General features: G+C 55.3%; 1 protein-coding gene across 1 annotated transcript in view; it reads left to right on the forward strand.

Moving 5' to 3' along the window:
* Positions 1–6,205, forward strand: part of Kif26a (kinesin family member 26A) — a 33,625-nt gene extending 27,420 nt beyond the window's left edge. The window contains exons 12-16 of the mRNA XM_004665640.2: positions 45–2,985; positions 3,897–4,102; positions 4,236–4,256; positions 4,544–4,694; positions 4,924–6,205. Of these exons, the coding sequence (XP_004665697.2) occupies positions 45–2,985; positions 3,897–4,102; positions 4,236–4,256; positions 4,544–4,694; positions 4,924–5,105 (3,501 nt within the window). The 3' untranslated portion in view covers positions 5,106–6,205. The remainder of the gene's footprint in view (positions 1–44; positions 2,986–3,896; positions 4,103–4,235; positions 4,257–4,543; positions 4,695–4,923) is intronic.
* The last annotated feature ends 19,634 nt before the right edge of the window (positions 6,206–25,839 follow it).

The raw sequence follows: 25,839 nt of genomic DNA on the forward strand, positions 1-25,839 counted from the left end.
GACAGAGGAGAGCATGCTCATGGGGTCTTCTCTGCATCTCCCAGTATGCATCCAGCTCCTCTGGTGGGGAGAGCTCCTGTGAGGAGGGCCAGGCTCGCCGACCCCCACACCTGCGATCCTTCCACTCACGCGCTGTGGCCCTGGACCCCACGCGTTCGGCTCCTGGCCTGCCTGGCGACCCCGACTACTCATCCAGCAGTGAGCAGTCTTGCGACACGGTCATCTACGTAGGTCCTGGAGGGGCAGCGCTGTCTGACCGTGAGCTCACTGACAACGAGGGCCCCCCCGACTTTGTGCCCATTATCCCTGCGCTGAGCCGCCGCCGGTCCTCTGAGGGCCCCCGCGATGCTGACCACTTCCGCTGCAGCACATTTGCGGAGCTGCAGGAGCGCCTGGAGTGCATCGATGGCAGCGAGGGGTCCCCTGGACTGCCAGGTGGCTCTGATGGAGCTCAGGCCAGCCCTGCCCGAGGGGGCAAGAAGCCCTTGCTACCTGAGGCTGCATCTCCCAGGAAGGCCGTGGCTTCCCCAGGGGTCACCAGCACTCCTCGTGATAGCCCTGGACAAGACCCTTACCGGAGTACCCTTGAGCCCTCCAAGCCTGGCATCCAGGGTGACCAGAAAATAGATGGTAGCCGGCCTGAAGCACCAACTCCAGACAAGACTGGGGGGAGTGGAAGCAGGAGGACTCTGCCCAGCCCAGCCCCTCCACCATGTTGGCAGCCAGAAGCTCCAGGCGCCCCTGTAGAACCTGGGGGAGGGTCCTCTGACAGTGTGGTACGGACACCACCCGTGGGCATGAGTGGGCAGGTGGCACAGTCACTGCTGCTCCAGGACACTGGTTGTCCTTGTCCATCTATTCATGGCCGCCGTCTGGAGCGGGGTCTGCTGACCACCACCGTGACCCTGCAGCAGCCTGTGGAGCTGAATGGCGAGGATGAACTGGTGTTTACAGTGGTAGAGGAACTGCCTCTAGGGGGCCTGTCAGGCACCCCACGGCCCTCCAGCCTGGCCAGCTTGGGCAGTGACTGCTCCCTTCAGGCCCTGGCCTCAGGCTCCAGGCCTGTCAGCATCATAAGCAGCATCAATGACGAGTTTGACGCCTATACTGCTCAGGTCCCTGAGGACACAGGTGGCCCCGGGGAGCCTCTGGAAGGGGTGGCCTGGGCTGGTGGCAGTCCTGCCTCATCCATTGGCTCCTGGCTGAGTGAGGTTGGCATCTGCACAGGTGACAGTGGTGGCCCCACACCGCAGCTTCTCTTCAGCCCTGACTCAGCAGCAGGGCCCGGTCCCCCGGAGCGCCCCGCCCCAGGCAGCTGCTCCCCGGAGTACAGCAGCCTCAGGTCCTTGGAACCCAGCAGACCTGACAGTCCTGGCTTGGCCCGGGGCCCTTGCCCCAGGGAGGCAGTCGTCATGGCCTCGGCCCGACCCATCAGAGATCCGTGGGCTGGGTCCCCACAGGAGACAGCCTCGGCCCAGACCATCCACTCCAGCCTTCCCCGGAAATCCAGGACTACCTCAGCAGCCAGCCGCACTGCCTGTGCTCGACCCAGCCAGGGCCCATGCAGCCCCAGAGGCTTGTTTGAGGATCCCTGGTTGCTCCGTGCAGAGCACTGTGATATACCCCAGGTGGTCTCTGCAGGCAGGGCCCCTAGCCCAAGCCCAGGTTCTCCCCGGTTGCCTGAGGCTCAGATGGTGCTTGCTTGTTCCCAGAGAATGGTGGGTGGATGTGAGGTGTCAGCCAGGGGAGTCCGCAGGCCCGAGGCTGTGGCCCGCATCCCACCACTGAGGAGGGGAGCCACCACCCTGGGGGTGACTACACCTGCTGCCTCCTGCAGGGACACTCTAGCTGAGGCAGCTGTCTGCTCAGGCAGCCTAAAGGCTACCTCCAATGTGAAGAAGAGCGTGGCTTCCAAGGGGGCCTTTTTGCCAAGGCCCAGCGGGGCCTCACCCCCAGCCCCACCTGTGCGCAAGTCCAGCCTGGAGCAGAGTGGTCTGGCCTTGGCCCCTACCCAGGCCCTGGGGTTGACCCGAGCAGGGCCTGCTGCTGTCTTCCGAGGGGAGGAGGAGGCTAGGCCCAGTGGCCGGGCTGACCACTCTGTGCCCAAGGCCACATCTAGCCTGAAGGCCCGGCCTGGCAAGATGGAGGTGGCACACCGTCCCCTGGGCCACATGTCCCTGGAGCGGTATGAGGGCCTGGCACATGGTGGTAGCAAGGTCAAGGAAGCTCCAGGGAGAGCACCCCGGGCTGTACCCAGGTTGGGTGTGCCACCTGTCAGTCCCACACCTGGGCCAACTCCTGCCTGTAGGGGCAGCCCTGCGAAGGGTGTGGGCGCTTCCAAGCCCCCAGCCGGTGGGGCTAAGGGCCGCAGCCCAGGGGCCGGTGCGTCTCGAGCTCTGGGTACTTCGGTAAAGCCACTTGCCCCTGTGGCAGGCAGGAACACTGGCAGTTCTGTGACGGGTCCCAGGACAGCCCCAAGGGCTGTGCCCATGCCTGTGCCTGGAGTTGGGGCTAAGACTGGCCGGGGCACCATTATGGGCACCAAGCAGGCTCTCCGGGCTGCCCACAGCCGTGTCCATGAGCTGGCCGCCAGTGGATCTCCCAGCAGAGGTGGCTCCTCTTGGGGCTCGGCTGACTCGGACAGTGGCAATGATAGTGGTGTGAATGTGACCGAGGAGCGGCCGCCTGTGAGCCCTCCGCTGCCCTCCCCCTACAGTAAAGTGACGGCACCACGAAGACCCCAGCGCTACAGCAGTGGGCATGGCAGTGACAACAGCAGTGTGCTGAGCGGGGAGCTCCCACCCGCCATGGGCCGCACGGCGCTCTTCTACCACAGTGGAGGTAGCAGTGGCTACGAGAGCATGATTCGCGACAGTGAGGCCACAGGCAGCGCCTCCTCAGCTCCCGACTCCATGAGTGAAAGCGGGGCTGCCTCCCCAGGCTCCCGCTCTCGCAGCCTCAAGTCCCCAAAGAAGAGGGCTACAGGTGAGCAGGCACAGCCCTTCACAGTTGGTTGTGCTGCACGGCTACACTTGACCACCCCCAGCTCCCGTGTACCCTGTCCTGGCAGCTGGGTCCTGGGTCATGCTGTCCCATGCCCTGGGCCCCCTGTGCAGAGCTGGCTCCATTGGGTGTGCCCTTCTCCAGCTGCAGGAGCCTGGCTCTCCACCAAGTTACCTTACCCTGTGTGGTCTCTGGCATAGTTTTTACAGATACCAGGTATGCATAGCCCATGGCGGTTTGTAAGCATGCCTGAGATTTCCCATGTGATGTGCAGTCCTGTACCACTTATAAGTGGACGAGAGACCTGACACTGAGTGATCGTAAGATCATGGGCCCATGTATTCTTTGTTTCCAGGACTTTGCAAGCGCATGGCCTTCTGCAGTTGTGTGGTTTTTTTTTTTTTTTTTTTTTTAGATTTTATTTTTATTTATTTATTAGAGAGACAGAGAGAGAGAATGGGCACGCCAGGGCTTCCAGCCATGGCAAACTAACTCCAGATGCAGGTGCCACCATGTGCATCTGGCTTACATGGGACCTGGAGAATCGAACCTGGATCTTTAGGCTTTGCAGGCATGCGTCTTTACCGCTAAGCCATCTCTCCAGCCCGCCTCTGCAGTTTCTAAGCACACTCAGTGTTTGCCCTTCACTGCCCCAAAGGCTAGGCCTCATGCCAGTGGCCAGGCATGGATTTGGGTGTGAGCTGGGCATTGGGCTCCAGGCTAGGCTCTCCCTGGCTGGCGTTAGCACTGCTGTGAGGGACCGTCTCTGGGCCCCTCCCTGTCAGGAGCAGTGAGAAGAGAGTGGATCCCTGCTGCTTAAGCAGTTGGTGTGGCTCTGCAGGCCATGTCAGATAACCCTGGCCTGGCTTACCTAGTACCCGTATCCATCCTAGGTTTGCAGCGGCGACGGCTGATCCCGGCCCCACTGCCTGATGCCACTGCCCTGGCCCGCAAGCCCAGCCTCCCTGGGCAGTGGGTGGACCTGCCCCCACCCCTGGCCAGCTCTCTGAAGGAACCATTTGAGATTAAGGTGTACGAGATCGATGATGTGGAACGTCTGCAGCGGCACCGCCTGCCCTTGCGAGAGGACCCAGCCCAGGTTGGGACACTGCGGTTGGGGCCTGGAGACCTAGGGTGGCCAGGAGGGCTATCTGTGAGCTCTCTGATGGGCTCACTGGGTCCCAGGGTTCATGGTCAAGCAGCTGCCTGACTTTACCTTTTCTTGTCCGCAGCCCTCCCAGGACATGGAGAAGGTAGGAACCAAGCCTGAGCCTGTGGTGACTCTACGTACCCCTGGGTAGGGGTGGATGTCTGGAGGGACACTTGTGACCATGACTCCTCCCTCCATCGAGCTGGGCCCAGGGTGCAGGAGTTCCTTGTGTGACCCCTGACACACCCTGTTCCATCTTGGAGGGTGGGCTGTGTATGTACACAGGTCCAGCAGGTGGAGGAAAGAAAGCCTTGGTCCAAGCCGAGGAGTTCCCAGAGACAAGCCCTGCTCTCCGAGCCTGAGCCCATCCGCCTTATTCCCCACCACCAGGGCCTGCTGTGCATTAACTCAAAGCTGCGGCTGGTGGAGCGCAGGCAGCAGCGGCTGCGGGAGGTGCAGGCCAAGCGTGACCAGCTCTGTGAGGAGCTGGCTGAGACCCAGGGTCGGCTGATGGTAGAGCCCGGGCGCTGGCTGGAGCAATGTGAGTGTTCACCCCCTCCTGCGGCTCAGTAGTGGGACCCCACCCCATACTCAAGCCCTGCTCCCCAGCCTGCCATGGTCCCAAGCACTTCCTGTCTCTGCCCTTACCTACTGTCTTGCAACAGGTGGCTAGAGGGGAGGAGTCACTGGGCTGACCCCTTCCCTGTGGGCTTTGGGGAGCCAGGCTGCTGCTCTGGGCCCTTTCATGACCTTGTCCCATCCCTCTCTAGTCGAGGTGGACCCAGAGCTGGAGCCTGAGTCGGCCGAGTACCTGGTAGCCCTGGAGCGAGCCACAGCTGCCCTGGAGCAGTGTGTGAACTTGTGCAAGGCTCGTGTCATGATGGTCACCTGCTTCGACATCGGCATTGCAGCCGCCGCTGCTGTGCCAGGGCCACAGGAGGTGGATGTCTAAGGCTGGGCACTGGGCATGGGAGGGGACATGCAGAGGTTGGGTAGGGGGTGTGAGGACAGGATGTGGACAGAGAGAGGATGTGGAGGGGGTTGGGGCGTTGAGGACACAGAAGGAGGTCTGTGCAGGACTGTGGGTCTCAGAGAAGAGGTGGAGCATGGGGAAGGGGAGGGCCGCTGGCCGTGAACAGAGCAAGTGAGTGCATGAAAGACTTGCCACCCAGACAGCCACGCAAGTGCCTTTAATCTTGAGTAGGCCTTTTCTCCTTGTTAATTTTGGTGCTACAAAGTTCAGATACCAGCAGACAGCTGTGGCCACTGTGGCCAGGCTGAAGCCAGTTTCTTTGTTTCTGATTTCGCCTTCCTTATAGCCAAGCAGTTTTGTGTAGCAGGGCAGACCTGTGCCACCAGCTCTCGTAGGATTGGGGCTATTTTTTTCTCTCCAGAGCATTCTCTCAGCACTAGTGGTCTCCGGACTCCGCTCTCTGCAGCAGTAGGGTCCTCTGAGTGGGAATAACCAGACCCAAGTCCTTCTTTTCCTCTAAGGAATCCCACTGTTCTTAAGACACCAGGGGCCACAAGAGAGGGCTGGGCCATGAGCACATGAGGCCTTCTCTTCCACGGCAGGAATTCTTACCAAAACCACAGGAAGAAAAAAAGAAAGAAAAAGAAAAAAATGCAAATAAAGTATAAAACACATACCACGGCCAACAAGGATGGGGTGTGGGTTTTGTAAAACTTCTGTTAGTTTCATATTTTTGTATCATTTTGCCTATAAACATGGAATTTGCAGTGGGAACTTGAAGACAAACCGTCTACGTTTTTATGGTTTTCTATGGAAGGTGTTCCTAGAATTGGGCTCTTGGCAGCTGTGGGAGGCAGGCTCTTTCTGGGGTGGTACCCTGGGCAGTGTGGGGGCTCCTTGGGAAGCATATATTTTCAAATGCAGACCAGGGGCGAGCCTGCCAGCCTATGATGTGGCCCGCACGCGGGTTCGTGCTTTCTGATCATTGTGCATTTTCTAGATGTCCAGTCCTTTGTACAAACGTGTAGATAACATCTTGCTACAGTTTTTATTTGTGAATAAAAAATGTATTGATTGTTCTCATGGCTCTGAGTCCACTGGGTGCCCCGATTCCCTTGTCTCCGGTGTGCTACCCTCCGTGGGTTTTTATAGTATGAGGGGTACAGGAAGGAGGTATTCGTGAGACCCCTGAAGGCTTCGGGGAGCAGTACTGGGTACACCCCATGTCCCCATGTACTGTGCCATGCCTCACGGGCTGTGGTGGACATACCACATGTTCCCTGGCCCTTCCCACAACATCCCCCTCTTCCTGGGACTTCCCCTTTAGGGCAAGCTACACTAGGTGCCCTTCCCTGGCTCTAGGCAGTATGTGTGGGGGCCCCTCCTTGGTGGCCCTGCTGCCCTGGCCCCTCTGCTGTGGCACACCACACCTGTGTGGTCTCCATACACATCTCTTTGCCTCAGTGGGGCCCTTGGGTAGGGTGGGGTCTGAGTCATCACTCCCCTGCCTGGCATACTGTTGGGTCTCCATGAAGCCTGGGGCTTGATTGAAGAAAGTGAGTGAACAAAGGAATGGTAGAGTCTCCTTACATTGGGCTCTGGCTTAGGGAAGAAGCAGCTCTCAAGGCAGATAACTCACTGTTTACTACTGAATTCCTTGCAGTTGTCCTAAAGCAGTCTGTCCTCTGTGTAGCAGTTGTGGCTGGAGACACAGGGTCACCCTGGCTGGGGCTGCTTGCTTGCTGTCTTCTGAGCAGGCCCATGAGCCCCCAACCTCAGGGGTTGTGGTAACATACTAGGAGGGAGGGGCTTTGACTGCCCAACTCTGCTGCTCTGGGCCAGATATAGCTCCAGTAGCACTTGGACTTCTGGGGAAAACAAGGTGATTTTTCAACCAGCCAAATGTCTCCCAGTCTGCTGGGTCTATGCATCTTGAGGTCAGTTGGGGGAGGGCTGTGCAGGGTGTGGTGGAGTTGGGGATAGGAAAGATTCTCAGGAGATCCACTCAATGTGTGTTCATACCCATGTTATCCTGTATAGAGGCACTGTCTACAGAGACAGCAGCACTGGGACCAGGCAGGGCCCACAGAGCCTTGGGGCCGACCCAAGTTGGGCTCTTCCCAGCATGCACTGCAGAATACCATCTGGGCTATGGGACATCCCTCTTACAGAGGACCCCTCACCTGCCCTGCTATTCCTCCATCATAGGAGAGGGGCAGCGCCTGCTCTTCAGAGGGTGGTACCCCTGGCCCTGATCTGTAAGCCCATCCTGCCCAGGCTTTCTGTGGAGCAGAGCCAGGCTGGGAATAGCTGCCTTTGAGGGAAGCCCACTACTTCCAGTCTAAGGCCCTGGCGAGGGATGCACCTGCTGTCCTAGACAAGGAACCTGCTGTCCTAGGGCCTCTATAGGAGCCCTGGGTGGCCTTTCATCTGGGACATCAAAGCCCTCAGCCCTGTCATTATAGGCTGGGAACCCCATGGGGAGCAATGTGAGTCTGACTACACTACACCCATTTTATGGATGGGAACGCTGAGCTTCCCAGGATCCAGCTCTGACGGTTGCTGAAGCCAGAGCCACCCATCTAATGTTGCCTGGAAGGGGTTTGTGTGCATCCTGCTTAGGAACATTTGAGGAAACTGAGGCCAAGGAGGGCTTGGCTGTTCCAGTCCCCATTCTGCTGTTTTTCCTCCCTACCTGAGGGCTGATTGGGAGGCTGACCTGCAGGGACCATTCTCAGGAGTGTGGGGATCAGGCAGCCCAGAGTGGTGCTTCCATGGGGGCTGGGCACCTGCCTGGGCTGTGTGGGGCTCAGGCTTGTGTCAGCTCTCACGGCCTCAGAAGCTGGTCTGGCATCTGGCCATCTGCTCCCCTGGGGCAAAGTGCTTGCCCAACTCACCCAGCCAGTCGAGGCCTGTTCTGCCCGCCCTGCCCACCCCAGCCCTGGTACTGGAGGCCATGTGTGCAGGAGAGGCAGGGGGCTCAAGGGTGTAGTGGGGTCTGGGTAGAAGCTGGACCTGGCCTGGGGCGGGCAGGGCAGGGGCTGAGCAGTGTGGCTGGATTCCTCCAGGTCCCACTGTGAGGAAAGGTGGGTGTGGCTTCCTGTGCAGGACCAGGCCTGCTGTCTCTGAAAGCCGCTGCCCCTATGTGTGTGGGTCCCCTCTTCCAAAGACTTAGCAAGGAGGGAACGGGGAGCTAGGGCCCTGTTCTGGACTCAGAATGCCGTCATGGGGCAGAAGGTGTGGAGGGCCCCTGGCAGTTTGGGCATCCGCAGAGCAGTGTGGTAACGCGGGTGATGTGAGGGTGGTGTGCTGAGGATGCAGTCGATGAGGGCGCAGCAGGTGCTGGTGACAGAGAGGGTGGAGGCAGAGACCCTGCCTGACTGTCTGGGTCCTTCTCGGCTCAGCTATCTCGAGGCTCCAGCTCCAGTGGGAGCTGGGTGGGCCTCTTTTCTGGTTTCCTTGGGAAGTCACGTGGCCAGCCTGTGTGGGGGCTGCTGCGGAGCAGGGGCGGCCTGGAGCTCTGGTGATGGCACTTGAATGAACAGCTGTGGGCCATTGCCCTCGGTGCTTTAGTGGAGTTCAGGCCAGGGAGGGGAGGCTCTGCCAATCTCAGCTTGCCTCTGAGCCCAGTCTCCCTTCATATGCCAGTGCCACAGTTACACGTGTGCATGGTAGACACTGGTCCCCAGCTGGTCTCCCCCAGTGCTAGTCCTGGCTGCCTTGGGTACATAATGCTTTGGGTTCTCTGAAGTAGCCTTGAAGCCTCAGGGTGCCTGGCCCATGATCCTTTGGGGAGCCCCGGCTGACCCAGTAACCATACCCTTCTAGAAGACGCCCAGCTCTGGGCTGAGCATGTGCGTCTTGGGATGGAGCCGGCCCTGGCTTCTCTCCTGGGACGGGGGCCCTGAGAATGTGCTCCCAGCAAACAGGAAGCTCCCAGGGCGATCCCTCCTTTTTGATACTGTGTTTTTCAAGGCAGGATCCAGACCATTTCCACACAGGAAACCCTGGAGGTTGGGAGGGGCCGGGAAGGAATTCCCTGAGCTGCCAAGAGGTTGGCCTTCCTGTGGAGTGGGTGCGGGGTGTGAGGCAGTGGGGTCCTGCTAGGCAACCTGGAGCCAGGAAAGGTACCGGGCCACTATGGTGGGACCCACTCAGAGCTCCAGGCTGGTGACCTTGGATGTTCCCCAGGCCCAGACCCAGGGTCTGTCTACCCTCAGGCAAGGGCAGGGGCCAGGGTGTTTTCTATTTCTCAAAGTCTAGGAAGGCTAGACATAGGGACCAAGTAAGGGACATTTGTGGTCTCAGGGCAAGGTCCTCTAAGTTCCCTGAGTCCTTCCCTTCAGGGCACTCCCCTGCCCCAAATTTACCAGTTCCAGGCCTGGTCATGCCTGGGGTAGCCCAAGGGTCCTTCCCAGATGTCCTCTTCACCGAGGCTCTTTCTTGTATTTATTAAAGAATTGTCTTTTCAAATTTTAATTTCTTTTTAGTTTTTCTTTTTTCTTAAGAACTATTTTTATTTATTTATTTATTAGACAGAGAGAGAGAGAGAGAAAATGAGTGCACCAGGGCCTTTAGCCACTGTAAAGGAACTGCAGATGCATGTACCACCTTGTGCATCTGGCTTATGTGGGACCTGGAGAATCGAACCTGGATCCTTAGGCTTTGTAGGCATGTGCCTTAATCTCTAAGCCATCTCTCCAGCCCTAATTATTTTCTGAGCCAGGGTCTCATGTAGCTCAGGCTAGCCTTGAACTCACTATGTAGCCAAGGATGACCTTAAACTCCTGGTCCTTCTGCCTCTACCTTCTAAGCGCTGGGGTTGCAGATATCTGTCATGCCCAGCTCTTTTCTGCTTTGTTCAGACAGAGTCATGCTATATAGCTCAGTCCGGCCTTGAATTCCTGATCCTTGGACCTCTGCCTCCTGAGCACTTGGGTTAAGATGTGGACCTCCATACCTGGCTAGATGTATTTGTTTGCTAGTTGACTTACTTGATGTTTAAACACAATTGTGAGGCTGATACAGCTCTCCCACACTGCTTCCCTGTATATTCTGTATCTAATGACTATGGCATATTTACTACAACAAGTGCTCCAGGATGGGTGCCTGCGAACAGCTGTGGCATGGCTTCTGTGCTCTTGCCTCAGTTTCCCTTCATCTTCCTTCTGGCTCTGAAGTCCACCTGGGGCACACTGTGGAGATGGTTCTGCACTTCTGGAAGGGTGGAGCCTCGACGTAACTGGCTTGGAATTCTTTCATGCAGGAGGTTTGCTCTGCCGTACTCTGCTTATTAATTTATTCATTCTTGCTGATGTTTGTCTAGACTCACAGCTCTTTATTTTCTGCTATGGGCTTTCCAATACCATTTTATTCTGTAACTAATTCTTCCAGTCCTCTATGCTGGGAGCCTTTTCAGTCAGCTGGCATCATTTCTGGTTCCAGACTATTGCACCAAGCCTGTTGTAGGCCTCCCAGAGACATCAGAGCTGCCTGGGACCCGAGACCCTGCTGGCCCATCCACCCCAATACATTGCTTGCATGGCCACACTCAGCCCAGCTGCTCCACATGGTCCTCAGCAGGTTCCACAAGGGCATGTGAGAACCCCAGGGAGAGACAAGGCCTCAGAGGCCCCACGCAGAGGTCTTCATCTGGGTTCCTTAGACAAAGGATAGCTTCTGGACTATAGACCATATGCAGGAAGCAGGACATCCCCCAGCCCTTAACCAGCCCTGACTTGTATTGGTCCTTAGGACAGGCCACATCTGGGCTGGCCTGTCCACAGCAGTAGCCGACACCAGGTTCAGGCTCACAGTGAACTCAGTGGCCCAGAGTGGGGGTGGGGTAGTGTGGGAGGTGACTGCTGGCCTTCAGGATAGGGTGATGCCAGGCTAATTACTGGTGTGGCCTGGGCAGCCCAGCCTGTCCCTGGGGCTGGGAGAAGGGGCAATGACGTCTTTGGGAACTTACAGGGTGGCTCCAGGTGAAGTTACCCCATAGTTACCCTTCCACTGTCGTCACCATCACCTTGGGAGTGTGAGATCACACAGACATACTGCCCAGGGCAGCCAGGTCTCCTGCCAGTGGCCAGCTTATCCACGCCACCTGTCTGCCGTAGGATAGACTTTGGCCAGCAATTTCTTGGAGCATTCGTGGCCTCTGGCTGGCAGGAGACAAGGGCAGTGGCTAGGCTGTCCCTCCTTCCCAGTGGGGGTGCCACTTGCTCTTACTCTTCAAAGCAGGAAAGCACCCCCTATTGAACGTCCTGTCTTACAGCCATGGGAAAAATACAGGTCTTGGTTAATGAGCCAGCCTTGCTGTCCTCCAAAGAAGAAAGTCTTGGCCTCTAGAGAAAACCACAGAGTGAGGCCCCTGGTGACACGGGGCCCCCTTGGTGACCCTGTACAACTTGGCTGATGGGGACCAGGGCTCTGGAGGATAGTGGGTGTGGGGCTTAGATTAGTCCACCGCCCTATGGGTACTGGGCAGGCTCTTACCATCCTGTGCTTTGATTTCATCTCCTGTAGCTTTCTGGCTGCCTCCGAGTCAGCCCGGCGCCGGACATGGGGCTGTGTGGCTGGAACCAGCCTCTCCTCCCTCTACACCCAGGATGACAGGCTGTATTTCTCCAAGCCTCAGTGGTTGTCTGCGAACCTATCTGCCTGGCAGAGGTGCTCTAAATCCCACCCCAGTGATTTGTGGGCTGGGCTGGGCTGGCGCAGGCTTATGGCATGTTTACGAGGTAAAGGAGCCTTGCCTCGCTGGGGACGGGGATGGGCCGGCAAGATCTACAGCCGGCTTCCTGAGCCTGTCGCTCCACCATTCACTGCCGGGTCTTGAAGACCTGACCTGGATCAGCTTCCATCTGATTCTGGGTGGAGGTGGGAAGGTGCTGGCCCCAAGCACTATTGCTCTGGGAGCCTGAACTTTAGTTTGGGGAGTTACATGACAGTCTTCCAGCAAGGACCTTCCCAGCCATGTGATCTGGCTCTGGTCTGGGCTAAGCGGGGAGGGTGAAGGGGCAGATGATGGAGAACTTGGTTCTGCTTGGAAGGAACCCAGGCTTTCTGGAGCTCAGGGAAGTGTCAGATACTGTCACTGGCCAGTGGGGCAGCTGTCCTGTGTTGCTGAGATACCGGCTGTGGCTACGTTGAACCTGTGAGCTCCAGAGCAGAGGCTGCATTTTGGTCCAGCTCCACCTGTACTCCGCTGTCTGTAGCAAGGGCAGGGACATGTAGTGGGGATCCCTGGTGCAGACTGCTGTGGTGTGCATGGGTGCCACCAGTCCAAGGCAGTGTCCTCTGCTGTCGCCTCCCCCTTCTGACAGCAGGGACCCCCAAGGGCTTCCCACATCCATCAAGCCTAGGAAATCACTGCTTCCTGCCTGGATCAAGGCCCCCTACTGAGTTTTGAATTTCTTGGGTGGTGGTCACCTTTCAGGAATTTGGTTCTCACCGAGTGTTTGCAAACTTAATGAAGGGCTGAGCTCTGAGAGCCTCCTTCCTCCTAGGGCGGATGGCTCCAGATTGGGTCCCTGACCCTGGGGGAAGAAGGGCTGGCAGCTGAGCTGGCAGTGCTGGGAGGAGAAGGCCTCCTGTGCGGTTCTGTGGGCGCAGGGCTGGCCTCCTTTGGGCTCACAGGAGCATCCCAGCCCTGAGTGGGAGCTGGCCTGTCTGCATACACTTGGGGGGCTCTCGGGCATGGCATCACAGGGGCTCATGCTTGCTGCTTGTGGGTATCCTGTATTAGTGACCATCTCAGCCGGACATATCTGCAATCCCAGGAGCCTTCGTGTCCAGTGTCACTGACCCTTGTGTGGGAGCCTGCTGATCCCCTCATGTCAACCGCCATGAAAGTCTTGGCCCTGTTGGTCACTAGCATGGTTGGCTGCCCAGACTGGCTTCAAGGGAGAAAAGGCCCCTAGTATTCACAGGCCTATCTAGATAACCTGAATCTGTGTGCAGCCCATGTGCACTGCCATCCCTCCAGAGGATTCAAGTTTCTAAACCACTGTGAAGATAGGGAGACCCTGCTCGGAGCACTAAACACAATTAGCTGAAATTTCACTTAAAAGTATTGTTATTTATTTAAGAGAGAGAGGGAGAGAGAAACAGGCATGAGCACATCAAGCCCTCTTGCCACTGCAAATGAACTCCAGACACATGTGCCACTTTGTGCATCTGACTTTACATGGACATTGGGGACCTGAATTCTGGTCAGCAGGCTTTGTAAGCATGTGCCTTTAACCTCTGAGCCATTTCCATAGCCTGGATTTTTCTTTCTCATTTAAAAATATTTTTATTTATTTGTAAGGAGGGGGGAATAGAGAAGAGAAGAGAGAGAGAGAGATAATAGGCACAGCAGGGTCTCAAGTCACTGCAAATGAACCCCAGATGTGTGTGTCACTTTGTTCATCTGGCCTTACGTAGGTGCTGGGGAATCAAACCTAAGTTGTTAGGCTCTTCAGGCAAGTGCCTTAACCACTGAATCATCTCTCCACCCCGATTTTTCTTTTTATATGAATCTTTTCTCGAGCAGGATCCAGGCTCAGACTACACATCTGCTCAGCCCATCAGAAAAGGCTGGGTACCGGCCACTCAGCAGTCAAGACACTGTCACCAAAACACTGGAAAGACCTCATTGTGCAGCCTGGTTCTTTCACACTCCTGTGTTATGCTGGGGAATAGCTTGATTCAAGTATCCAGGACAGAAAAAAAGAGTCATGCCAGCCTCTAAGGGTGACTATGGACATGTGGGTGCACTTAGAGAGCCTTGTGCTATTTGGGGAAGGACAGAAGATAGATGCAGTGCCTCTCTGGCCTGCCTTCCAAACCAAGTGATCTCTCTCTCACTCTAGGACTCAGGCCCTTTCTACCAGTTGTGGGCTGGCGTCATGGCCCCTAGCGGGTTGAGGCTTTCTAGGTCAGGGCACGATCACCCCTGTCTGGGTCACACACCTCAGTGTTCTCATGGCTTTCAAGCCCACTGCTCTGGCCTGCCCCCACTGGTACAGGGATTTCCCAAGGACAGAATGGTCCAAACACTGTCCTGTTCTTGGGGAATGCTGGGTTGGCAGCACTGGGCCAAGGGGCATGCCAGAGCCCGGAAGCCCCCGTGTAGTGGAGGAACCGGACTTTAGTCCCCAGTCCCCAGTCTGAGCCTGGGAGAGACCCGCTGTGTTCCTGCAGTCCAGACAAGTGGCGTGTTGGTAATCTTAGAGGGAGGACCAGGGCATCCCTATTGGTGTTCCTCATAGGCCTGGTGGGGGGTGGGATGGGGTAGTGCCCAGGTGCCCAAGCTGGGCTGGCTACAGGCTAGGACAGCCTTCTGGCTTTTGGGGTCCCCTGTGCCATAAGTGGGGTGTTCCAGCTCAGCCCTCACTGAGGCAGCTTGCCTACCCCAGTGCTGCAGCTTTCCCTCATCTCAAGCTTCAGGGGCCAATATATGGAGTGCGAATGCCAGAGCTGCCCAGCCGCTTAGACTTGCAAATGAGCCACAGTGGAGGGCGGGGAGGGAGGACTAGTGTGAGGGAGAAGCCCACCCTATTTGCAGGGTTTCCGCGGTGTGCCTTGGTTATGTCAAGGCTGAAAGCCACCTTGTAGTGCCCACCACTGAGTCCTAATGCTGGGATCTGCGCAGCCATCAGGGTGGGCCTGGAACCCTTCTTAGGCACCTATCCTACCTTCTCTGCCTCCCCGTCCAGCAACTCCTCAGCCCCCCGCTGTCCATTTGGTGGCCCTCAGTTTGGCCCCCAGGATCCCTGTCTGTCTAAACTCCATGTCTGGGGCATCTGTCTTGGCCCTGTGGCTTCACTTACCCAAGAGAAACCTTGAACCCCAGACCCCAAGCCCCAAATCTGCTATTCCATTGACACCCAGCCTGGGCACCTGCCACCTGTTCCTTGGATTCTCCATGTCCTGTAACCTGGTTCTGACCTATCTACCCCGCTCCATGGCACTGCTCTAGCCTCTTTCCAGAGCCTTGGCATGTGCTAGCGCTCCTCACCTTCATCTGTGGGCCTCCAGCATGAGGCACTGCCATGTGAGGTGGGATCCTAGGGTTCTGGGACCAATCTAGGCAAGACTTATAGCAAAATCCCCGGTTTGTCTTTGCTTAAAACTCAGAATTTCACTGCCAAAGACATACATGTTGATTTACCAGGAAATAGAGTCTGCTTTTGGAAAGTTCTAACCTATGTTCTCAGAAGTGCTTCCTACTTCAGACCACCCTGGCAATCCTGGGAGGCGTTCACATCCTGCTGATTAAGGCCTCCTGTGGGTAGATACAGGGGATTCTTGTCTTGTGAGGACATATATTCGCCAGGAGTCATTTCAGCCCAGATGGCCCATGGTTGAGGCCTTAGTGTTTATCTGGGGCAGGAGGTGAGAGACCAAGTCAGGTGGAGGTCAGACAGAAGAATGGCTCTGCCCCAGCTCAGAGCAAGACTGATGCCCGTTTTGTTGCTACCCTGACAGAAAGGCTCATTCATGGGTCCTGATCAGGCGCAGGGGAGCCATGAGGGCTGCGGGCCACACCGTGCACCCTGGAGTGGAGAGCAGGGCAGTTACATTCTTTTGTAAAATGGGAGAGACATCCGGCTTCTTACTGAATGAGGTGCACAGCTAGTGGGATGGCCTTGGGTGCCCAGTGTGAGGTGGGTTCAATAGGCCAGTGTTTCCCAGGCCTTTCGAACATAACCAAATGGTAGATAGTGGTGAGAGAGACATCAGACACAGTCTTTGATCCCAGAGTGGTGCTGTCTGCAGGCGACACATTATGTGTAGGAGGCAATGCCCATTGTGTGTGGGAGCGAAGGAGGCTGTGAGTCCCCTGAGGCCACAGTGGATCTAGTTTGCAGCCTGGCAAGGTGTGATGTTGGGGAATGCAGGAGGGTTGCATTTCTGGGGACCTGTTTAGTTTGGGATGCCATCAAGTTTTGGAGGCAATGTCCTGACAGAATCTACTTCTGCTTCCATCCCCCCCAGTCATCTGTCCTCCACAAACCCATCCATCCCTTCCTCTACCCTCTGCTCACACACCAACCATCTACCCATTACCCACTCATCAATGTTCTGCCTACCCAGCCACCTACCGACCCACTCACCATCCGTCTATCCATTCTTCCAGCTATTCACCTAGCCACCCACCCATTCTCCCTTCTACCCACCCTGCACCCACTGTCATCCCTCCATCCATTACTCACCATCCGTCTATCCATTCTTCCAGCTATTTACCTAGCCACCCCCATTCTCCCTTCTACCCACCCTGCACCCACTGTCATCCCTCCATCCATTACTCACCATCTGTCTATCCATTCTTCCAGCTATTCACCTAGCCACCCACCCATTCTCCCTTCTACCCACCCTGCACCCACTGTCATCCCTCCATCCATTACTCACCATCCGTCTATCCATTCTTCCAGCTATTCACCTAGCCACCCCCATTCTCCCTTCTACCCACCCTGCACCCACTGTCATCCCTCCATCCATTACTTACCATCCGTCTATCCCACCTTTCCACCTATTCCCATCCGTCTCCTTGCCCACCCACTCATCCATCCGCCCATACATCTATCCATCTGCATATCCACCCATGTATATATTCACTCACTATGCATCAATCTTTCTACTCATCCATCAATCCACTTGTCTATCCCTTTACCTAACCATCCCTCCCCTCCCTCCATCCATTCATCCATCCATCCACTCACAGTGAAAATCAGGTGTGGAAGTGGAGACTGCTGGGTACTGACTCCTTATGCTGTCACGATGCAGTTGCTGAGTTGTTAGAGCTGTGGGGGCCGGTTGCTAAACATATTTGACATTAATAAGGTGTCCCTGATCCCACCATAGAAGGAAAGCCTCCTAGAGTCGGTGGGGTGGCACTGAGCTGGCGGTTTCTGCGTGAGAGTGGGAGACAGTTGAATAGTGGGTCATATATCACACTTAATGACAATGACTTTGCTGGGAAAAGAGACATGGCTTCATTTGTCACATGCCATAAATGTAAGCATGGTGCTGTCTGGAATCTCGGGTCCACTGGAGGCTGTGTGGGAATGGAAGCTGGGTGAGAGGGACGTGGTCTTGCGTGGGCGTGCTCGTCGTAAAGTGTACACACAGCTTCCGTGGCCGCCGTGCTTCCGCAAAGCTCCCGACGCCGTGTGTGCTCTCCCCGAGAGCTGGCCACTGGATGCATCGCGGCACTGATGGGAGGCCTCAGGAAGGGCCATCTGGGCGGGGCGCAGCGACTGAGGGCGAGCACGCTCGTCAACGTTTGGGCTGCACGCGGAGGAGGGATGTGGGCACGGGGTGGAGTAGATGCTAAGACAAAGCTGGCCAGGGCAAGAGCCCACACTAGGAAAGGAGGGAAAGGGCTCTGATGAGTCAGGTGGGGAAGAAGGATGGATGAGGAGGGGCTGGGAGCTTGGTCAAGAGAGAATCTGCAGAGCATCTGCCAGTGAGGGGCTCTGTCCTAGCGGCTTTCATTTTCTGAATGACCCAGGCCAGGCCATTCCTGAAGCCTATTCCCTCCAGCCTCCCTTTGGACACTCTTATTTCCATCCTTTGTGACAGGTGACAGTGGCCCAGACCCTTTATGAGCACTGCCAGCCCTAGCCTGCCTTTGCCTGTCCCCTGCTGACAGGTGCCCTACTGAGGTCCAGGCATGGGTGGGACTTCAGTGAGCACAGCAGCCTCGAGGAATGTTAAGGTGCATATCCGTCCACAGGTCTCCAGGACAGCCTCTTCTAACTTCTCCCAGGCTGCACAGAGCCTAAGAGAAACGGTGCTCAGAGGCTGCCGCTCCAGTTCCCACCCAAGTACCTTCCTATAACCCACCTTCTCTCCCTTATTTTCGGTGCTGGGGGGTGGAGCCCATGGCCCTGTATCCTAAGCCATGTGTTCTACCACTGAGCCCTGCCAGCCACCCATTTGGTCAATTCCGACTGAGCAGCTACTTGTTGCCCGGAAGTAGAACAAACGTGGCTCTTGTCCTTCGAGGCCCAGTGCTCAGTCCCCCTTACCTGTCTCTTGTCTTGTTTGTTTGTTCTTACCTGTCTCTTGTCTTGTTTGTTTGTTTGTTTTTACCTGTCTCTCTTGTTTTTGTTGTTTGTTTTTTGAGGTAGGGTCTCGCTTTGGCCCAGGCTGAGCTGGAATTCACTATGGAGGTCTCGAACTCATGGCGATCCTCCCACCTCTGCCTCCCGAATGCTGGGATGGAAGGTGTGCGCTGCCCTGCCCGGCTGCTTTTACCTATCTTATATTGTCTGTTCAGCCATTCTTCCATCCTCCCATCCTGTCAATAATTTCCCAACCTATTTTTCCATAATCTTACCTATCCATGACTCATACATCCTCCTTTTTGTTACCTGGTAAATGTTTCTCCTCGGTTTTTTGTCTTCTTGAAGGAAAGAATTCAGTTGAGAGATACAAATAGTTGAAGCATTTATTTAGCAAAGCAAAGTGACTAGTATATTCCAGAAAGCTTGCAGCAAGTTGCCCAAAGTGGGCAGGGAGTAACACAGTGGGCTCTGTGTTGAGATTTGTGTGTACAATGTGTGTGCGTGCACATGCATAGAGACGCATGTGCCATGGTACGTGTGACATTAGGACACAAACTGTGGGTGTCGGTCCTTATCTTCCACTTCGTTTTGAGGCAATGTTTCTCCCTTTCTCTAGTTCTTGACTGCTGTGCTTGCCACCAGCTTGTGACCTTCTGGGAGTCTCTTGTTTCTATCTCCCATCTCACCGGCAGTGTTCTGGGATTCCAGAATCTACCACAGCTTCTGGCTTTTTCCAAGGGGTTCAAACTTGGCTATTTAGGCTTGAGTGGTAAGCACTGTATCCACTGAGTCATCTCCCCTGACTGTGCTGAATACATGGGGTAAGGTCGTCCTTTTTCCCCCTCTCAAATCAGGATAGATCACATCTTCCTCTTAGGATATTTCTTCCTACGATCTTGAAAAGCCATGGTTGGAGGTACAATGTGAATTGTAATGCAGCTAGGGTCTCTGGAGGTGCAGACCCTTTGTCATTGCACATGTGAGGCAACTGGGAAAGTGCTTGCAACCTGAATTTCTGCTCTAGGAGGAAGACCCTAGTGAGCCTTGAGTGTGTTTAACTATACACAACACAGACCATCAGGAGATGCAGCTGAGCTTTTGACCTTCACCTTGCCTCTGACTCCTTACCTACCCAGTCTCATTTCCATCCATATTCATCTGTTTGTCCATCCATCCATCCATCCATCCATCCTGAGAGGGTACAGTGAGGGGCATAGAAGGACTGTGGCCCCATGGTTTCCTGTGTTAGCTTGACAAGCCAGAATCTAAGAAGGAAAGTTCTGGCTCACATCCCACCTTCACGTTGCCTCCGCTACAGGTCAGGCCTGGGGACACAGAGGGCTTGAAAGCTCATGGAGACACTACTCAATGGGAGTCAGGTTAGAGCAAGAGGCCATGCTCATTGTCACTCAGGGAGTCCAGGCCCCTGGAGGTCTCTCCCTTTGGAGGGTTGACAGCTAGCTGCCATTATCCATTTGGGGAAGGCGGAGCCTGGTTCCCAGGAGGACCTGAAGGAATGACTGTGCCTGGGCTCTTTACTAGGACCTAGAGATTTGGCCATTCCTGTCTTGCTCACCTTACTGTGGAGCCCTGAGCAGAGACCCTAGCCTGGAAGTGGTCTTGGAATAAGTAGGCCAGACGCTGGCTTTACCATCCAGTGCCAAGACCCTCAACCTTCCCCAGCCCCAGTGTTCTTTCATTTGTGAAGTGAGAGTGTTTTGTTTTCTTCTTCTTCTGGTACTAGGAATTGAAACCATTGCCTTATACATGCCAGGCAAACACTTTACCACTGAGCCACATCCCAGTCTTAATTTTCACTTTTGGGTAGGTCTTGAACTCATCTTGTAACCCAGGCTGGTTTTGAACTTACATCTTTCTGTCTAGCTCTCATGAGCAGTTGGGATTTGGGGCATGCCCCGCCAACCCTGACTGGGAATTATCTATCTTGAACTCTTTATTCAAGTAGACCACTTCTCTCCTTGGTGCCGAGCATGTGAGGAGGACTGGCTGGAGGCTTTGGGGAGGCTCTGGTACCAGGAAGCTGAGGATTTGGGCTCAGAAAGCCACTCTTAGGGTCTTGGCTATTCTGCTGTCCTCAAACTTGCAGGATCCAAGCCAGCAGCCTTCCTTAAAGACATGGCACAGCCACCTGGAAGTGGGAGGGGTGTGCAAGCCCAGTGCACCAGGAGAGAATTCCTCGGGCTCAGGGGAGAAGAAAGAGCACGTGCCTTAGACAGACCCCATGCTCCCTGGTTCTCCCAGGGCACAGCATGGCGTGTGAGGTGACTGAAGCTGCCAAGCAGAGGTGATGTGCCTAGCGTCCCATGCAGAGGTTGGCCCTGTGTGTCTCAGGTCCCCTGAACTGCCTGTCTGTAAGGGCCAGGGGCCAGGGGTCATGGGTACAGGGTGGTTAGTGGAACAGGACCCGCTCCATCAAGGCACTGGGAGCCTGGCTTGCACTGGTAACTTGCTGAGGCACGGCCTGTGAAGGGGGGTTAGGCATGTTGCTCCATCTGTCTCTGGGTGATTTGTGGGGAGCCAACGTGTGACTGCGTCCTGAATCATGTTGGGCGTGTTGTACATGCATCGCCAACAGACTTGTTCCTAAATTACCTTTTATGATCACCAGCAAACCTGCGGGTAGCGGGCATTTGGTACCCAAACCCAGCCGTTATTTGTGGCAGCAGACGCGGCATTCATTATTGATGTGCCCAGCCACCTCCTCGCCACCTCCAGTTAAAATTCATGGTCCAGCCACTCTGCAAATATTGATTCTGACCCAAGTTGATGTTTTCCCCTTAACATTATTATAATGAGGGATAAAAATCAAATTGCCTTCGCTGACACTCAATCATTCGCCTGTGCCATTCCTCATCGATCTTCCTTTCCCCAGGTTTTACCATAAATTATTCTATTCAATTAAGTAAACTCACACATAATGGCATTTTGCAAACTGAATAATTTATTGGCTGTTTGGCAAAAGCCTTGTTTGGGTTTGGGTGGGCTGGGGAAAATAGTCCTTGGCCTTCCCCATGCTGGTGGGGCTGGGCACATGGGCCGAGTCTTAGTGGAGGGCTGCTGGGGCCCTGCCTATGCTTTTCTGGGGAGGCTGTTGGGCTGTGGGGTGCACAAGGCGTCTATGGGTGTGACTGTGGATCAGCAAGATAGAAGACTGGCCTGGTGGACATCAGGATGGGAGGAAGGAAGAGGAGACCATTTTGTGGGGTTCTGGGCCTCTAGCCCAAGTGAGGACTGGAGTGTCCCCCTGCCTGTCTACGCACTAGATGGCTTTAGTTTTAGTCTCACTTTTTTTTTTTTTTTTTTGGTTTTTCGAGGTAGGGTCTCTCTTTGGTCCAGGCTGACCTGGAATTAACTCTGTAGTCTCAGGGTGGCCTTGAACTCACAGTGATCCTCCTACCTCTGCCTCCCGAGTGCTGGGATTAAAGGCATGCGCCACCACGCCCGGCTAGTCTCACTTTTTGATACCAGCTTCTGCCTTAGTTTGCTTGAGTCTCGCTATCAGGACACCACAGATGGAGTAGCTGAAGCTTGGAAGTTACGTCATGTAGTTCCTCTGGCCTCTCTCTCCGTGTCTTCTCTCTGTGTCCTCACAGGTTTGTTCTGTATGTGTCTCTGTCCTGATTCCTCTTTTCTTAAGGTCACCCACTGCCTTGGTGACCTTATCTTACCTTAGTTACCTCTTTTTTTTTTTTAAAGTATGTATTTAAAATTTTATTTATTTATTTGAGAGACAGAAAGAGACAGACATTATATATATATGGAGAGAGAGAGAGAGAGAGAGAGAGAGCGCAAGAGAGAATGGGTGTGTCAGGGCCTCCATTCACTGCAAATGAATTCCAGAATCATGCACCATCTTATACATCTGGGTTATGTGGGTCTTGGGGAATTGAACCTGGGTCCTTAGGTTTCATAGGCAAGCACCATAACTGCTTAGCCATCTCTCCAGCCCTTAGTCATCTCTTTAAAGGCTCCATCTCTCAATACACTTCCATGATGAGATCCTGGTCTGAGAGCTTCATGGGAATTTGGAGAGGAAGCGCCATTAAGAGCACACCTCCCCCACCCCGTGACCATCTGTCCCTTTGTCCAGCCTTCAGAACTTGGGTCTCTGTCAGATTTGACTTCCTCACCATCCCTTCTTACCCTGGGCCTGGTACTCCATATCGCACCCCTGCTAAATGGGCCCATGCACTCCACGCCCTTATGGTTTCTGTCAATAGCAAGTGGAGCCTGTCGCAGAATCTCATGAGAACCACTGGGCAGCCTGGCTTCCCGTTGGGAGCTGCCATCCGGCTAAGCCTGCCTCTCAGTCCCCACTCAGGGACCAGCAGGCCTCCATACTTGTCCTGGACATGACCACCACACATCCTGATCAGAACTCATCCTTGCCCAAGCCTGCCCCTTGCTCTGCATCTGTGCCCCATATCGTTCACGCTGCAGTCAAGGACAGGACACTAGAGTCACCAGTTCCTCCCTTCCTAGACCACTGTTCCTGTTGTAGCCCCTCCAGGACCCACCAGCTGAGTAGCAGTGGGTGGGAAGCAGGTCTGTGGGTCTGGGGAAGGCATTGGTCAAGCTCAGCCTCAGGCCAGACTGCCCAGAGCCCAGCAATGAGGTACAGGTCCTGGCTTCTGTGTCTCTAGGCTGAGAGGATGCAGGGTGGCCCCCACGATGCAAAACCAGCAGACAGTTGTGTGGGTGACACCAGCACTTCAACGTGGGGAGTGGGTGCTGCGAGTGGGGAGGCCCGAAGACTAGTAGAGGGCTACAGCCTGTGCTTTCCAAGAACCCACCCTCCTGATCCCTCCTAAGAGCTCTGCCTTCTGCGGTGGGAATGTGATGTTAGAGCAGGGCAGGACACGCTGGCCTCCAGGCCAGGCTTCTGAGACAATCCTGGGGGATCCTGGGTTGCCCTGATGCTCCGGCAGCCTGGGCTGTGCAAGGTCAGTGACTGTGGCCAATTAGGGTTAATTTCTCCTGGAGCCGCCATGCTCCAGCTCAAAACTGTTAGCGCTAATCGCTTCCGTAATGAGTCTATTTTGGCAGGGCTCTGCTGGTACAGGCTGGGGCGAGGCCACAGGCTTTCCTGGGGCCCTCCTCTTGACCTCCCCGTGGCAGTCTGATGTCCTGAGGTGGGGGGCAGGGTGGTGAGGCCCAAAGTTCCCTGGCTGCTCCCCTGCACAAGCCCTCAAGGGTGGTGGGGCTGGGGGGGGGTCACAAAGGCCATGCCTGAACCCCAGCCTTTGGCCTCATGGGCTGTAGAGCAGAGGACAACACTTGTAGCGGAGGCTGAGGGTGAAGCCTGACCTGACCTAGGCCCCAGGGGAGGTGTGTCCTCACAGGCCTGTCACGGACGGGTCGCAGCGCAAACAGAGTGAATGCATAATATGGGTGAATATAGGGGAACCCCAAAAGGTGAGGGGCAGAGGGTGGGGCCTACTCTTTTCTAACCTCCTCATTTTGATCAAGAGTAGGCCAAGTTCAAAGTTACTAAGAACTCTGAACTTGAGAGCAGATCCAGGAAGCCCACAGCTGTGGATAGTCAGGCAGGTGTGGCTGCAATGGAGGCTATGGCTCCGTGCTCTGGTCTAGGGGAGATTCAGTCATGGAAGAAGCTGGTGGGTGGACAGAGCTCTCCTATTTCTTCCCACAGGGCCAGGTGTCAGGTAAGGGCATGTGGGGGCTTGTGTTTCCGGTGGCTCAGGGAACCTGGTCTGGCTGGAGCTAGGAAAGGTGCCTGTGTGTATGCGTGTAGTACCTAGCGCTCCATAAGCTATGCAGGCTGAGCTGTTTGTGAAGTGCTTCTTATATAAACACTGGACTGGTCGAGCCTTGAGAACGGGAACGCAGTGGCCCATGGCAGTGGGAAGTAGCAAATCCCAGTTACTCCCCTCAGGACCAGGGGTGGGGCTTCTGCTGGCCTCGCCCCTCTCTGTGGGTCCAGGCAGCCTTGGGCTGCAGGACCCTGCTTCTGCCCTGGGCAGAGCCCACTGGGAGCCTCCTGTCCTCTGCTGATTCCTGCCATGCTGTCCAGTCATCACCCCGACCCCATCACCACTGCACTGGGAGCTGGCCAGGAGGCAGGCTGGCTTCCTGTCCTTCCAGCTCACCTGGCCTCGGGACACCAAGTGCAAGGGAGCCTGTGTAGGCGACCGTTTTGGAGGTGCTGGGATGTAGTGAGGTACATGGCCTTCCTCACTTTGGGTACCCACGTGGCCCTTGTCACCTTGGTCCTGCTGGCCTCACTGCTGGTTGAGAGGTCTCTGACCTCATGAGCCAGAGTAGGGGTGATGTGTACCTGCCTCCTGCCCAAGGTGGACATCCAGGGATTGGTCCTCTGCTGCTAGGGCTGGGCGCAGGGAGGGACTTTTGCACCACTGTTTCCCGTGCCCCAGTGGGTATGGCTCACACGCAGCCCACATGTGAGACAGGCAGCATCCTTATAAGCTGGACACAAGGACACAAGGACTTGGAGTGGACCAGCCAGAGGTTCCTCTGCCATGTCTGAGGATCCTGTGGTACAGTTTGTAGACCCAGGGTACCCTGAGTGATGAGCCTGGTGCGTTCTGTCTTACATTGCGACCTTGCCTCCTTTTCTGGGTGCAGTGGTGTTGAGCTATTTCGAAACAAGGAAACCAAAGGTGACAATCACAGAGACCTGTAATTCTAGAAATAAAGGTTCTTTTTTAATGCTCAGCAATACCCCTGATTAACCAGCCCACCCCTCACTCAAACCCCCTATTAACCCTTAGTGTACCCATAACTCTTGAAGTATAATTCTGTGGAGGCAGATGGCATATGGCCAGAAAGGGCCATGCAGCCAGCATATGGTCTCATTTGTGAGGGGTAGACAGATCCCTAGCACCTCTGTCCCCCTCTCCTAGCACCCTCAAGGTCAATGTGAGACTTTGTTCATGGTGGTACATAGTTATAAAAACTCATCTCCAATCCAAACGCTCAAACCTCCCTGCAGCTGAGCCCTGGCACCCAACTGAAAAATTGGCGCTTGGCTTGCAGCTTGGGTGATGATGCCAGAGAAAGCTGGGTGGGTGCGTGCTGGAGATGTTGCTCCTTCAGTCATTACCATCATCACTCAACAGATGGCTGCTCACTGTGGGGCACACTGTATGCCAGGCCCATCCTGACGGCTCTGCAAGAGCCAACATGATACCAAGGCTAGGGTTGGAAGCTTGGGCTGCCCAGTGATGGAGCTGGTTTGTCCAGCAGTGGCGCTCTGACCACACACCTCCTGCTTCTTGCTGGGCATTTGCTTGGGAGCAGGTATGTGGGTGCGGGTGGGGGAGCCTTATCGTATCACAAGGCTACCTGGGACCTGGGGACATGGCTCACTAGTTAAAGGCACTTGTTAGCAAAGCCTTCCAGGGTTTAATTCCCCAGCATCCACAGATAGCTGGATGCCAAGCGGTGCATGTGTCTGTGATACCAATGTGCTGATGATGGGAGACCAAGCCAGGCGAAGCTTGAGGGCCACTAGTGTGGCATTTATTTTCAATCTAACAGTTCATTTGTGGCCCCACAGACACCTTGAGGTTCTCCTCTGACCTCCACATGTGCACTGTGGTGTACACGCCCAAATATATACACATGTACATAAATAAGTAAAAAAAAAA

The sequence above is a fragment of the Jaculus jaculus genome, chromosome 7, assembly GCF_020740685.1.
Source record: "Jaculus jaculus isolate mJacJac1 chromosome 7, mJacJac1.mat.Y.cur, whole genome shotgun sequence".
NCBI lineage: Eukaryota > Metazoa > Chordata > Mammalia > Rodentia > Dipodidae > Jaculus > Jaculus jaculus.